The sequence below is a fragment of the Phaethon aethereus genome, assembly GCF_964289735.1.
Source record: "Phaethon aethereus genome assembly, chromosome: Z".
Taxonomy (NCBI): Eukaryota; Metazoa; Chordata; class Aves; order Phaethontiformes; family Phaethontidae; genus Phaethon; species Phaethon aethereus.
Window position 1 is genome coordinate 49,459,516 of NC_138577.1, and position 14,523 is coordinate 49,474,038.

Consider the following 14,523-nt stretch of genomic DNA (forward strand, 5'->3'; position numbering starts at 1 on the left):
ACAGAAGCTAGTGTGAGGCTATGTTTTGGATTTGGGATGACAAAATGTTGATAAGGTGCTGATGTTTTGAGTTGTTGCTAAGTAGTCAAGGACAGTCCAGCTTCTCGTGGTGGCCTGCTAGCAAGAAGGCTGGTGTTCACAGGAAGCTGTGAGGGGACACAGCCAGGACAGCTGACCCAGACTGGCCAAAGAGATATTCTCTACCATATGATGTCATGCTCGATATATAAATTTGGGATGAAGAAGAAGGATGGGGTGGAGGGATGTTCGGAGCGATGGAGTCTGTCTTCCCAAGAAACCATTAAGCGTGTTGGAGCCCTGCTTCTCTGGATGTGGCTGAACACCTGCCTGCCTATGGGGAGTAGTGAATGAATTTCTTGTTCTGCTTTGCTTGCATGTGTAGATTTTGTTCTACCTATTAAACTGTCTTTATCTCAAATCATGAATTTCCTCACTTTTACTCTTCCGATTCTCTCCCCCATCCCACCATGGGGGAGTAAGAGGCTGCGTGGTTCTTGGTTGCTGGCTGGAGTTAAAACACACCACCAGCAAAGACAAGGTGAAGAGGGCATTGAGTACCTTGGCATTATCTATGTCTTTTACCCCCAAGTCCCCTGCTCCACTCAGCAGTGAGCCCATATTTTTCCTAGTCATCATTTTGCTCCTGATAGATTTGTGGAAGCCCTTCTTGTTGTCTTCCATGACCTTTATCAGTTTCAAATACAAGTGGTTTGTCTTTCCTAACATATTTCCTTGCATACTCAGACAATGTTTCTGTATTTCTCCTGGGTCATCTGAATTTACTTCCACCTCTTGTACACTTCCTTTTTATTCCTGAGTTTGGTTAGGAGTTCCTTGGACATCCATGCAGACCTCCTGTTACTTGTGCTTGATTTCCTTCTCATCAGCATAGACCTTTCATGAGCTTGGAGGAAACGTTCCTTGAAAATCAACTAGCTCTCCTGAATCCCTCCTGTCTTCAGGACCATCTCCGATTTCACTCTTTCAATCAGGTCCCCGAGCATGAAAAATCCTGCTCTCCTGAAGGCCAGGGCTGTGATCTTGCTATTTGCTGTGTTCCCTTCTCTCACAATCTTGAACATCACAGTTTCATGGTTGTTGCAGCCAAGGCTGTGCCTGCTTTGACATCCACCATGAGTTTTTCCTTGTTGTCTTCTTCCAGTTGTCTGAAGGCGGCCTCATTAATTTCTGACATATCAGGCAGTCTGTAGCAGACATCCACCACAATGCCACCACCTGTGTTCTGTCCTCTAATCTTAATCTATAACCTGAACTGTCACATCATCTGACCCTGGGCAGAGCTACATACACCCCTGCTGCTTGCTCACATAAATGTTAACTTTCATGATTGTCCTGGCTAGTCCTTTCTGAACAGCTTGTATCCATCTATGGCATGACTCCAGTCAGCTATTCCATCATGTCTCTGTGGTTGTGATGAGATCATAGTCCTTCAAATGCATAACCTCAATTTCTTTTGTGTGTTCCCCGTGTTGTGTACATTAACACACAGGCACTTCAGAAGGGCATCCAGTTGCATTGATTTCTCAGAAAAAGTGTCAGAACTTCCCCCATCATGTTGCTCTCACAACAGTACTTCCCTATTTCTGTGTTTGCACTTGAGATATCAGATATGTGTGCTTCAGCTCTGGCTTGTTGTTTTCATGATCTCTTTTGTCAACACTGCCCTGAAGCCTTTGTTTCTCAAACCAGTTCACCACTTCTTCACTTGATTTTGGGCTATTCTCTCCCTCCCTCATCATTCTTAGTTTAGAAATCTCCTCAACAGGTTGGCCAGCCTGTTGGAAAAGATGCATTTGCCCTACATGGTCAGATGGATTTCCTCCTCCTAGCAACTCTTCATCCTCAGAGAGTGTCTAAGGTTGTTAAATATGAGCAATTGCTGCTGATGCCAGCCATGCAACTGGGCCATGATATCATTGCAATCACAGAGACATGTTGGGATATCTCGCATGACTGGGACGTTGTCATGGATGGCTACGTCCTGTTTAGGAAAGATAGGCCAGGAATGCGAGGTGGTGGTGTTGCTCTTCATGTACCTAAACAGCTGGAATGTATTGAGCTCTGCCTGGGGGGTGGGATTAAGTACCTGTTGAAAGTTTATGGGTAAGAATCTAGGGGCAGGCTAATATGGCCAGTATTGTTGTGGGTGTTCGCTATAGACCACCAGACCAGCAAAAAGAAGTAGGTGAAGCCTTCTATAGACAACTAGAAGTAGCCTCAAAATCACATGCCCTGGTGCTTATGGGTGACTTCAATCAACCAGGTATTTGTTAGAAAGACCACACAGCTAGGCACACACAATCCAGAAGGTTCCTGTGGTGCATTGATGACAACTTTCTGACACAGGTGGTGGAGGAGCCAACGAGGAGAGGTGTGCTGCTGGACCTTGTATGAACAAACAAGGAAGGACTGGTTGGGGATGTAAAGGTTGGGGGTAGCCTTGGCTGTAGTGATCACAACAAGGTGGAGTTCAGTATCGTATGAGGAAGAAGCAGGGTGATAAGTAAGATTGCAACCCTGGACTTCAGGAGGCCTAACTTTGTCCTCTTGAAAGACTTACTTGGAGGTATCCCATGGGATAGGACTCTAGAAGGTAGGGGAGCCCAAGAGAGTTGGTCAATATTCAAGCACCACTTCCTCACAGCTCAAGATGGGTGCATTCCTTTAAGTAAGAAATCAAGTAAAGGAGGCAGGAGACCCCCATGGATGAGCAAGGAACTGCTGGAAAAACTTGTATGGAAGAAAGGAGTTTACAGCAGGTGGAAAAAGGGAATGGTCACTTGGGGGGACTATAGAAGTGTTGTCAGGATATGCAGGGATGCAACAAGGAAGGCCAAGGCCCTCTTGGAACTAAATCTGGCGAAGGAAGTAAAAGAGAACAAGAAGGGCTTCTTCAAGTAGATCAGTGGTAAAAGGAAGACTAAGGGAAATGTGGGACCTTTGGTGAATGCAGTGGGAGCCCTGGTGACAGAGGAGGCAGAGAAAGCAGAGTTGCTGAATGCCCTTTTCACTTCAGTCTTTACCGCTAAGACTACTCCTCAGGAATCCCAGACCTCGGAGGAAAGTGAAAAAGCCTGGAGGGAGGAAGACTCTCCACTGGCCAATGAGATCTGGGTTAGAGATCCTTTGGCTGAACTGAACACTCACAAATCCATGGGCCCTGACGGGATGCACTGGCGAGTGCTGAAGGAGCTGGCTGGTGTTCTTGCAACATCTCTCCCCATCATTTTTGAAAATGCATGGAGAATGGTAGAGGTGCCTGAGGACTGGAGGAAAGCCAATGTCATCCCAGTCTTCAAAAAGGGCAAGAAGGAAGACCCGGTAAATTATAGACCAGTCAGCCTCACCTCCATCCTTGGGAAGGTGATAGAACAGCTCCTTCTGGAGGTCATCTCTAGGCACGTGGATGAAAAGAAAGTTACCAGGAGTAGTCAGCATGGATTCACCAAGGGGAGATCGTGCTTGACCAAGCTGATAGCCTTCTATGACGGAGGGACTAGCTGGGTAGAAGAAGGGCGAGCAGTGACTTCAGTAGGGCTTTTGACACTGTCTCCCATAACATCCTCACAGTGAAGCACGGGAAGTATGGGTTGGATGGGTGGACTGCGAGATGGATCGAGAACTGGCTAAGCAACAGAGCTCAGAGGGTTGTGATCGGTGGCGCAGAGTCCAGTTGGAGGCCTGTATCTAGTGGTGATCCCCAGGGATCAGTACTGGGTCTGCTTTAGCTCAACATCTTCATCAATGACCTAGATGAAAGGTTGGAATGTACCCTCAGCAAGTTTGCTGATGATACAAAACTGGGAGGAGTGGCTGATACACCAGAAGGCTGTGCTGCCATTCAACAGGATCTGGACAGAGGGGAACCTCATGAAATTTAACAAGGACAAGTGTAGAATTCTGCACCTGGGGAATAACAGCCCCAGGCACCACTACAGGTTAGGCATTGACCTGCTGGAAAGAGGCTCCATGGTAGACAAGGTTATCCATGGGCCAGCAAAGCGCCCTGGTGGCCAAGAGGGACAATGGTATCCTGGGGTGCATTAAGAAGAGTGTGACCAGCAGGTCGAGAGAGCTTATCCTCCCCCTCTTCTCTGCGCTGGTGAGGTCTCACCTGGAGTACTGCATCCAGTTCTGGGCTCCCCAGTTCAAGAGAGACAGGGAACTTTTGGAGAGAGTCCAACGGAGGGCTACGGGGATGATTAAGGGACTGGAACATTTCCCGTATGAGGAAAAGCTGAGAGACCTGGGGCTGCTTAGTCTGGAGAAGAGAAGGCTGAGAGGGGACCTTATCAATGTCTATAAATATCTGAAGGGTGGTTGTCAGGAGGATGGAGCCAGTCTCTTTTCAGTAGTACCCAGTGATAGGACAAGAGGCAATGGGCATAAACTGCAGCACAGGAAGTTCCACCTCAACATGAGGAAAAAATTCTTTACTGTGAGGGTGACAGAGCACTGGGACAGGCTGCCCGGAGAGGTTGTGGAGTCTCCTTCTCTGGAGACCTTCAAAACCCGACTGAGCGCATTCCTGTGCAACCTGCCCTAGGTGATCCCGCTTTGGCAGGATAATTGGACCAGATGATCTCCAGAGGTCCCTTACAACCCCTACCATTCTGTGATTCTGTGATTCTGTGATTCTGTGATTTTATCCCAGTAAAAGAATATTCGTAAAAGAGTGTCTGTTAAAATCAGTACAGATTGAACAAGACACACACAAAGGAACTGATAACACTATAAAGATCTCATAGAGTATTCACAGTTCACAAGTAAAAAAGAAAAAGTTAATTACCCTTGAAAGATATATTCGTGAAATAAATGAGGATGTAAAAGACACTCTATAAAATATAAAGGTATTTTTCAACAGACTGGTTGACTTCTTGCAAGTCAACAGAACCTCATTATCTATTTACCAATTTTATTTAATTACAATAAAATATTTCTCCACATTGTTGGCATGGAAATGAACTTAATTCAAATTAATTATAGTACTTAAGGTCAGTAATTTATATTCCATTTTCAAAATCACTTGTCAAGTGAATGCAGCTATGTTTTTAAATATGGTTTCTTGATTTTCTTCACATCTTGACAACGTACTTCTTACTTATGAAGAATTCATTTTCCAAATGTACAACCAATAAATATGACATTCTACCTAAAGATGAATCCTAGGTTGTCTGGTTTACTTCATTATGTTATGGAATGAATGTGGAGAGTAAAATCATTATTCAATATTAAATTTAAATAATGAACGTGAAGTTTAATATCTTCAATAAAAACTTCACTAATTGAACTTTTACATTGCTCTGTATGTATCAAACTGGTTAAATAGATATATTCTTAACAGATACTGATAACAGCAGAGATTTTTGATTGGGAACATACTTTTGTTATTAGTTATTAAGGCAAGAGCATAAACAACATTGAGCATTGCTCTCCCAAATCCCTTTCACTATTCTGCAGCACTAGCTCCTTAGAAGCAAAATCTACTCTGTCCAAATTTGGAAAATAAAATCAAACCTTTCCTCCACCACCATGCATGAATGAAGATTGTGAAAAGGCTGCAGATGTTAATCAAAATTCTCATAACATTTCTCATACATGTTTGTCTTCACCATCTGTGCATTACCACTATAAATAAATTGAAAGAGTTGTAAGAGATAAAACCAGGGTTTCCCTACAGGGTTATCAGGATAGAAAGAATGAGCACAAATACCCAGGTGCCATAATATTTTCCTCTTTTATATTTACCAACTAATCTCATCTTGTAGTAGTTCCTGGACCTAAACATCAGTCTCCATGGGTTTTCTCTACTGTTATAAATAAGGAAAATAAAAAAAGGTTGATTTGCTTTGTAAACACTCATCTTTTGTTTTCACAATTTACAATAAGCTTTTCTCAAATTAATGTAATCTAAATCCCTAGTATATTGTGAAAATACCTTTGGAAGTGATGAAATGCCTCTGAGAAACTTGTGGAAGCCTTCTCAAACACCATAGGATCAAGTGTTCTAGTCATCCTGAGCAAAAGTTTTAGTTGCAACATCCTTGTTTGAAAAATGACTTGATTTTTGTTGATCTTTAAATTAATTGAAATTAATGCTAATGCTCTGTAAGGAAAAAAGTTAAACCAATGCAAACTGTTTGACATTTTTTATCGTTTTGAGACATCTTTAGTCCTGATCCATTCTATTAAAATGCTCTCTGGCCTTTCCCAATTTTGGGGAAAGCAGACTTAAAAAGATTCACAGTGTTCAGAAAAGTTAGCTAAATGAGGACTTAGGTATCGCTTTAAACAAAGCATTTGGAAAAAAAATGGCATGTTAAAATTGTTCATAATCAACTGCATTTAAAATGAACTTTTTTAAAGTCACATTCACATCAAACCCTTGAAAGCACATTATCCCAGTTACAAAAAGGATATGAAGTCCTTTCATTGACTGATGTAACTGTGCCATTGTTTTTATGTATTCCAGCCAGGAAGGGAATATTCAAAAAGCTTCAGTATATTTAACAGTGTTAGAGGTCTCTGGAAGAGGGTTTGCATATCACAGTATCTGCAGTACTTGTTGTTAGGCACTACATCTAATGATGTTTTAATGCCCATCATGCATTTAGTGCCCAGTTATCTTTCTCCTACAATTTTATACAACTGCCATTTTCACATTTAAACCCATCTTTCCATCTGTCATATGAAAAAAAATTGCATTTTTTTCTATTTTAAGCCTACTGTTTTTCAGAGGATGAAATGAGAAAGAGGGTGTTGTAATGGATGGAGAAAAGAGTAAGCCAAAGAGAGTTTTAATTTCCCTTTTTTTGTGCCATGGGATAGCTTAACCTGAACTCTGTTTTACATGGCTTAATTGTCACAATCTGACATTTCAGGAACAAGACACATGAAATGTCTGTAGAGATTCATCAGTCTTTTTTGCACACACTAAGTAAGAAGAACTAACAGGCAAGGGCTGAGATAGATTTTGGGATTTTTTTTTTTTGTCAGCACAGAATGTTTGTTGTGTAGTCATGGCACAAGCAGATTTTATCAGTCCACATGAAGCCAGGTGATTCATGTAGAGGTAGAAAACATCTTTCTTTCTCACATGAAAAAGACTGTAGAACAGGAGTAAGAAAACTGAGGAACATGGCAAAGGTATGTGAAGAGTGAGGAAGGAGAAGAACTAAACACAAAGAGTACAGGGGAACTCTTTTAATGATTCATCTACCTCCATAATTGATGACCCCTATTTAGCCTTTCTATTCCGTAAGTGCTAAGAGGCAAAAATGGAAGGACTTGTTCTGGATGCATGCTTTACAAATACCTAAAATGTGACTGTCCTTGGCCTACAAACTTCATAGTAAAAAAGGATTTTGTAAAAAAATAAGAAACAAATAATTACCTGGTTTGTCCTATGGACATCTACCATGGACATTACCAAACCTCACTAAGACCGTAATTAAAGAGGAAATATTAGTTCTGAGGATACTAGGCTAAGTTATTCAGAGCAGGTATTTGGCTGGAAAAGAACAGTTGCCAACAGTTGTCCTGTAAGTATTATTTCACTGAGAGAATAATGGCTTCTTTTGGGTGTAAAGGACATGGATTTTTCAGTATCAGTTTATGGAATAGTGAGATCAATTTTTTATACCCTTGCACTTCTAGTTTTAGCTGTGTAATTTGCAACAGATGAGACTGAAGGAAGAAATTGCTGCATTTGCACTTGAATACAGAACACAGTCCACATATTTGGTGGTAAATGGAAAGACAGTTGCTTACTCTTACAATATAAGACCCACTTACAAGTAAGATCTTTCTGAAGGGAAGAATGAGAAATGGGAAATCTGGAAAGTGTGAATCAAAGTTAAAATAGGTATCATTGGCATTTCTGTTTTTCTTTATTTTCTGGTCCCATCTGAATAGCAATTCAGAAACAGCCATGCATAATTACTGCAACAACAACTACATGACTTGCACATGTCTGATAAATGGAGGAAAAGACTGGAAAGAAAGAATTCATCTTTGGAATCATTAAATATATTTCAGAACTATAAGACTATAATCACCTGGTTTTCCTTCAACAACATCCACTGAATTGAACTATTAAAAGCACATGGTAATTCTAGATGTTTAAAATAAATAAAAAGATGATAAACAGTCTGAAGTTCATTTGGAATTAAAGCATTTATACATAGAAAAAATAAGCATTTCAAGAACTCACATCATTTATACAGAGAAAATCTTAACTAGCTTAAAAATGAATTTCCATATTTTTGACACTATCACATTTTTTATGTACTGCATTACAGTGGATAATGAATGAAGTAAATATTCCTTTTAAATTCAGCCTAGTCTTGGAAGATAATTATAATTTATTTGTTTCCATAAGCTTTCTATAGGATCGATCCTGTACCAAATAAGTAAAATACAGAAAAATACATAATCTCCCTCAAAAATTGTTACTGACCACAAACAAAATATTTTAACTGTGTATCTGCTTATTCTATATGTTTTATTATTTTCAGTAACATGGGCACTGTCCTCTTTTTCTCGTTTAGACTTGTAGGTTCTCCGTTGGCAGCATGGCAATAGGGATGTCACAGAAGAGAGCTATGAGATACCTTGCAAGGTGTGATAAGAGAAAATGGCAGTAGTGGATATAAATAAAATCAAGATTTTAGGCATGTGCAAAGGAGATCTCTTCAGACTGGAAAAGTTTGAGAACAAAACTTTGAATAAGGATTTAAACATTGTCAAATGCACAAGGTAAAGAACTGGGAAGAAGCAAAGATGATTGACTGTCAGTGAATGTACTCTCATCAAGTACCACAGAGATGACATTTCAAATGAGATGAGCTTTCAGCTGGGAATGATAAAGTCATCTGTTCAGCCTCCATTTTTAACTTGTAGTAGTCCTTGTACTTAAAACAGTGGAAGATATGTTGAATTTTGGCCACATTTCTCATTTACAACAGTATCATTAGATTGTTCTAGGAATCATAAGTCATGTTCCAGTCTCCAGGCAGATGTCACTGAGGAATTCTGTGTGCTTTTATCTTCTCAGACCCTTCGCCTGGTATGAGCTGTCTGTTCTCTCAGGTGGGGCAGTTTGCCTAGTTTCTGAGGTGACCTAATCTCCTGCAGCCAGGTTGAAATTTTCAGTATCCTTAGTTCATGGTCTTTTACTTGTTTTACAAAGCCAAATTTAATACAGGAAGCCCAGAAATGTGTTTTACTGATGTTAGTTTAAAGTCAGATATTAATGAATAGAAACAGAAGAGAAATATATGGAGACCATTCTGAACAGATAAGTCATGTAAATCATGACTTAAACATTGAAGTTGGAAAAAAAAATCCTACAAAAAACAACAGATGAAAGTACTTAAAATAAGCAGTTAAAGAGGTTGCTTAAAATAAACTCTGTTTCTTCCTCATGGAGAAAAGATGTGGGGAATAAAAAGCAGTAAACAACTTGCTTATAGGGATATTTTTTTAAAAGTCCAGGGATGAAAAACTGTAACAGGATGACAACATGATTATTTAAACTGTCCAGCAGATCAATATAACCATAATATTTACGCATTTTTCTTCTAGATGCTTATATCAGTTATTAATGTTTTATTAATGACACAAAAATTATTCTAAAAGTACCTCTTAAATATAACAACTTTGAAGTATCCTTAAATTGTGTATTTTTGAGTATATCTACTTGTACTCTTATTGGATCAACACCAAGACCATATATATTTAAAACTGTAAACATTTTCCATATTATGCCCTTCGGGTAGAAAGCACACCATGTCAAGGTGCAGTTTTTAAGACTATCAAAAAAAGAGTTTGCAGTAAATCAGTTATTAGATTATGTCCACAACATTCATTCCAACACAGAAAGAACCAGAAAATAAGCATCACATATTGTTAGATGATGCAGAGATAGTGAAGACTGCACATAAACCTATTGAATCAGTTTTATTCAAGATAAATTTAAGCTTAGAAATCTACTTTCAAGTGTAATTTCAGTAGAAAAATACAACAATGAATAGTCACTTAATTTAGCTGATTTAGCAAAACACTTACTGTATGTGCATCCATACACTTCAATGCGCATTCCAATTCTGCCGTTTGGATTCCAGTCCAAAGGCACAAAACGGAGAAATCTTGCCTTAATGGAATGTTGAAGTTTATAGTATATGACACTGTCCGCATTTGTGTTTCCAGAAAAGGCCTAGAAGAGAATGAAAAATAGATTAGCCACATCTATATTAAATTCAGAAATATATGGAATTATTGCTGGTCTTTTCATTTTATACCTTCATCAGGAAAACAGTCAAGCATTGGAATAAAATGTAATTGTCAGTGAGTTCCACAGGAACAGCCACTGATTCAATCTTGCTTGTTCTTTTGGATCAAGTGTTAAGTCATCTGTGCACTTAGTACTGACACTACACTCATTGAAAAATCTCACACTTTCAAAAATATAAGTGAATGAAACATTTCAAAACCAAATTGCTTTCAAAAAATGTGTAGAACATCCTGGCATTTCAGTATATTTTACTAACTAATACTTTTTCATAAGACAATAGGGTGAGCTCTATGATTTTCTCTTGTCAAAATGTTAGATAAATATTGTTGTAAATTTGGTTTAGACGCATGGTATGCTGAATCCACAAAAGTTCTTATACTGACAGACTATGGTGTTGAAAGACTCTGGTTTCCAACTAAAGAGTCCAGAATATTATAAAGAGATTTTAATTCAGTGTTCTATTGAAAAAGAAAACTCTAAATTTCAATTTTTTTTCCCAGGTGGGAGATAAAAAAATAAAGTATTATTATAGAAACTTTTTTTTGGTAGTATTTCACTGATAAGACTACTTTCCTTTTTTATATATAGAATATAAATATAATAAATAGAAAATATAATAAATAAAAATATTATATATATTTATATAAAATATAAATAAAACAGCTAGTGAATTGGCTTATTACAGCTAACCTATTAAGCTAGTAATAAGCAGTGAAAGTTAGAGACTCTGAATGTCCACACAAATTTCATCTTCATGCTTTATAATTTCACTATCACAGCAGGTGAAGGTGGAAACATGCTGTCCTGGTTTCAGCCAGTTGGTTTTCTTCACAGAAGCCAGTGTGAGACCGTGTTTTGGATTTGGGATGAGGAGCTGTTGATAATGTGCTGATGTTTTGAGTTGTTGCTGAGCAGTCAAGGACAGTCCAGCTTCTCGTGGTGGCCTGCTAGCAAGAAGGCTGGGGGTGCACGGGGAGCTGGGAGGGGACACAGCCAGGACAGCTGACCCAGGCTGGCCAAAGAGATGTTCCCTACCATATGACGTCATGCCCAGTACATAAACTGGAGTTAGCTGGGGCGGGGGGAATCGTTGTTCAGGGACGGGCTATCGATCGCCGGGTGGTGAGCAATTGCTTTATTGGGCATCACTTGTTCTTGTACATTCCTTTGTCGGTGTTATTATTGTTGTTATCATTGTTGTTTCCTTCTCTCTTGCTGTCCTATTAAACTGTTTTTATCTCAACCCACAAGTTTTTTCCCAACTCTCTCCCTCACCCGACTGGGGGAGGAGGGAGTGAGTGAGCGGCTGTGTGGTGCTTAGTTGCCGGCTGGGGCTAAACCATGACACATGCTAAAATAAACACCAGAGAAGAACTACTGTGTGGAGGGTAAGAACCTTCCAGACCTCTTCCAACCCTTATTTTCAGCCTGTAACAAATATAACTGCCAATGAAAGCACCTATTAATTTGTTGACTGAACCAGAACAGAGTCCCCAGAAGTTTAAGTACTGTGAGTGAATAAAGTATTTGATTAAGATTTAAATTTTTTCCAAAATAATTTTTGGAGGGCAGCCACTTCATGAAAATTAGTTGGTAAGTTTTGAGCATGGAATGTGTATTGCTTGCTTTTTACTGCAAGGTACACTTAAGCCATGTGTTCTTAACTTAAAATTAGGTTTTTTACTTCAGTAACAGCCTAAAAGTAATTCAGACCAGTCCTTAAACAGTTCAGAATGGTTGGTTTAGAAATCAATATTTTTAGGTGTCATTTTACAAAGATTTTATCTGGGTAGAACATATTTTAAAGTGTATTAATTGAGTTTTAAATGGGTCTTTATTGCTTGATTTTAAACACTCTCAAGGTAAAAACACACAGTTTGGCATTTTTTTCCCCTTTTCACAAGAAAGAGAAAGAGCAGGCAGTCAGACAGCTTTTCCTACAGACTACAAATACTAAAGGCCTACCCAAAGCATACCATATTTTTAGAGGAGGACCATATTCAGTATGGCAGATATACTCCTGTCTTTACAGTACAGCACATTTACTGTTTCACAGACCAATACAGCAATGGTTTAAAGACACAACAGTTATAACTGTATGATGAGCTTCCTCCCTCCCACTCCTGCCTTCTTCAGTCTGTTCAGATCACTTCCTTCTTGTACCAAATCACTCTGAGGGAACGTGCCGTTTTTCTAGATTATGCAAAGTCCTCACAACCTACACAGGCATCTGATGGTTAAAACGACTCAATGTGACCCTCAGTTAATATGAATGTTACACATAATAAGGGTTGTTTGCATAAATATTCATAGGGTTATAAATCTAATCCCTCCAATATAACTGCTTACTGAATCTTAGTTGATGCTCTTACAGATACTATATTATGCTGCTTTTTAATAGCATGTAGACATACCATCTTTCTCAAAAACTTCCTCAGTTTTTGGAAAATGGAAACACTATAGTGCAGTTTAGTGTTAACAGCAGTATAGATGTCTAAGTAGATAGCTCTTCACAGCCTATTTTATTCCATGAAGGAAAAGCATCCTGGGCTGTACTCAAGCCTGAAATGAGGGCCTACTCTCAAAACTATGCAATTCTAACCCTGCCCCTCCTACTGAATTTCTAACCCTGTAGTTTCTTTACCTGAAGCTATTTTAATCCTGCTTGGAAGACAAAATTATTCAGTTCATTATGGAATCAGAAATCATGCATGTGCTCTGGTTTTTTACTGTGTTTTAGTAAAGTTAAATCCTGTGTGTAGAAGGTCATTGCCGAGCACAGAATGATTGTAAATGTAAGCTTTTATCAAGGTAAGGTAAAAAGGAAGTTCTTTGTCTCCCTCTCCATCCTACATCCAGAAAGAAAATGTGTTTTTAGAGCAGGGATAACACCAGCATCATGTCTAAAACATCCTCAGCTAGTCAAAAACCCCCCAATAGGTAATGCTGTGTATGAGACATACAACATGTATACTGAGCCATACTTTAGATGACCTGAAACAGACCATGCTTATTTATGAATGCAACTTTTACTGTATAATATACTGTATATATACTGTAAAACATACTATAGGACTAAATTACATGCACAATGTTTTTACACATATTATGTAGCCTTTGTAAGAAACAGTGTATTTATTACAAATGTTACTTCATATTCAATACAAATATTACTATGTTAAATAAGTATACTTAGATGTAAATACTCATTTAATGTTTAATGACAAGAACTGGAACTGGACCACAAGCTGGATAATTTTGTCAGAAGAGGAAGTTTAGCACTTGAGGTACTAGTGTACGTCAAGAAGGGTCTGATCTTCACCGTGTGTGTTATGAATTCTACTACCAAAACCAGCGAAAGCAGTAGACAAAATCAGTGTGAAGTTACTAAGACGTGTTCCTATAAAATACTGTTGTTGCACGATGATGATTATGTTTTGGAAACACTGTTAAGCCAAACTGCTGGTACAAGTCCTTCTGCTTATGACACACACCAAAACTGTAGTTGGTATTAGTATTAGTTAGTATTAGTACCTGGCGTCATCAGGAAGGGAGTAGAAATCCCAGCAGGTTACTGGCAATTTATTCACCTTAGAATATCATTCAAACTATTCTGATAATGTTGCAGGATTAACCCATTTTGAGCTCTTCTGAGAACTAAGGAAATTCAAAATAAATTATTTTCTCTCAGAACTTCTAAGCTATATACAACTTCATATGGCAGTTTAACTATTCACATCTCAGTAACAAAAGAAATGACTATTTGAGTTAACCTAGCACAAAGTACAATTAACATCAATGTCAATGAAATATTCACTACACAAAAGTCCAAGCATTCAGACTCTTTCGTCTCACCCTGTTACCACTGTGGGAAGTTATTGTTAGTCTTTTGAAGTCAGTCCTGAAAGTCAACAGAAGTGAACTGTTTGCTTGAAATGAAAAAATGAATGTGAAAGTCTTTCACTCCAACCAAAAAATACTGTACCGTACAACTGCCTCCTTTACTTGATCTCCAGACTGGAATTATGTGTAGGAGTAAATTATTGCAGAGATAAAATTATCAAAGATTGTTAGGGCTTTATTGATTATAATCAATGATTTATGAAAAAACTGACAGATCTATTGGGTATAAAATATTAGCAGTGGCATCTTAGTGAGGAGCCCTGTGACCTAAGTTACTCGCTGTA

General features: G+C 38.7%; 1 protein-coding gene across 1 annotated transcript in view; it reads right to left on the reverse strand.

The window, feature by feature from the left end:
- Nucleotides 1–14,523, reverse strand: part of CNTNAP4 (contactin associated protein family member 4) — a gene marked incomplete at its 5' end in the record, with an annotated part of 237,095 nt that overhangs the window by 80,215 nt on the left and 142,357 nt on the right. Inside the window, one exon of the mRNA XM_082013630.1 lies at nucleotides 10,111–10,258. Within this exon, the coding sequence (XP_081869756.1) occupies nucleotides 10,111–10,258 (148 nt within the window). The remainder of the gene's footprint in view (nucleotides 1–10,110; nucleotides 10,259–14,523) is intronic.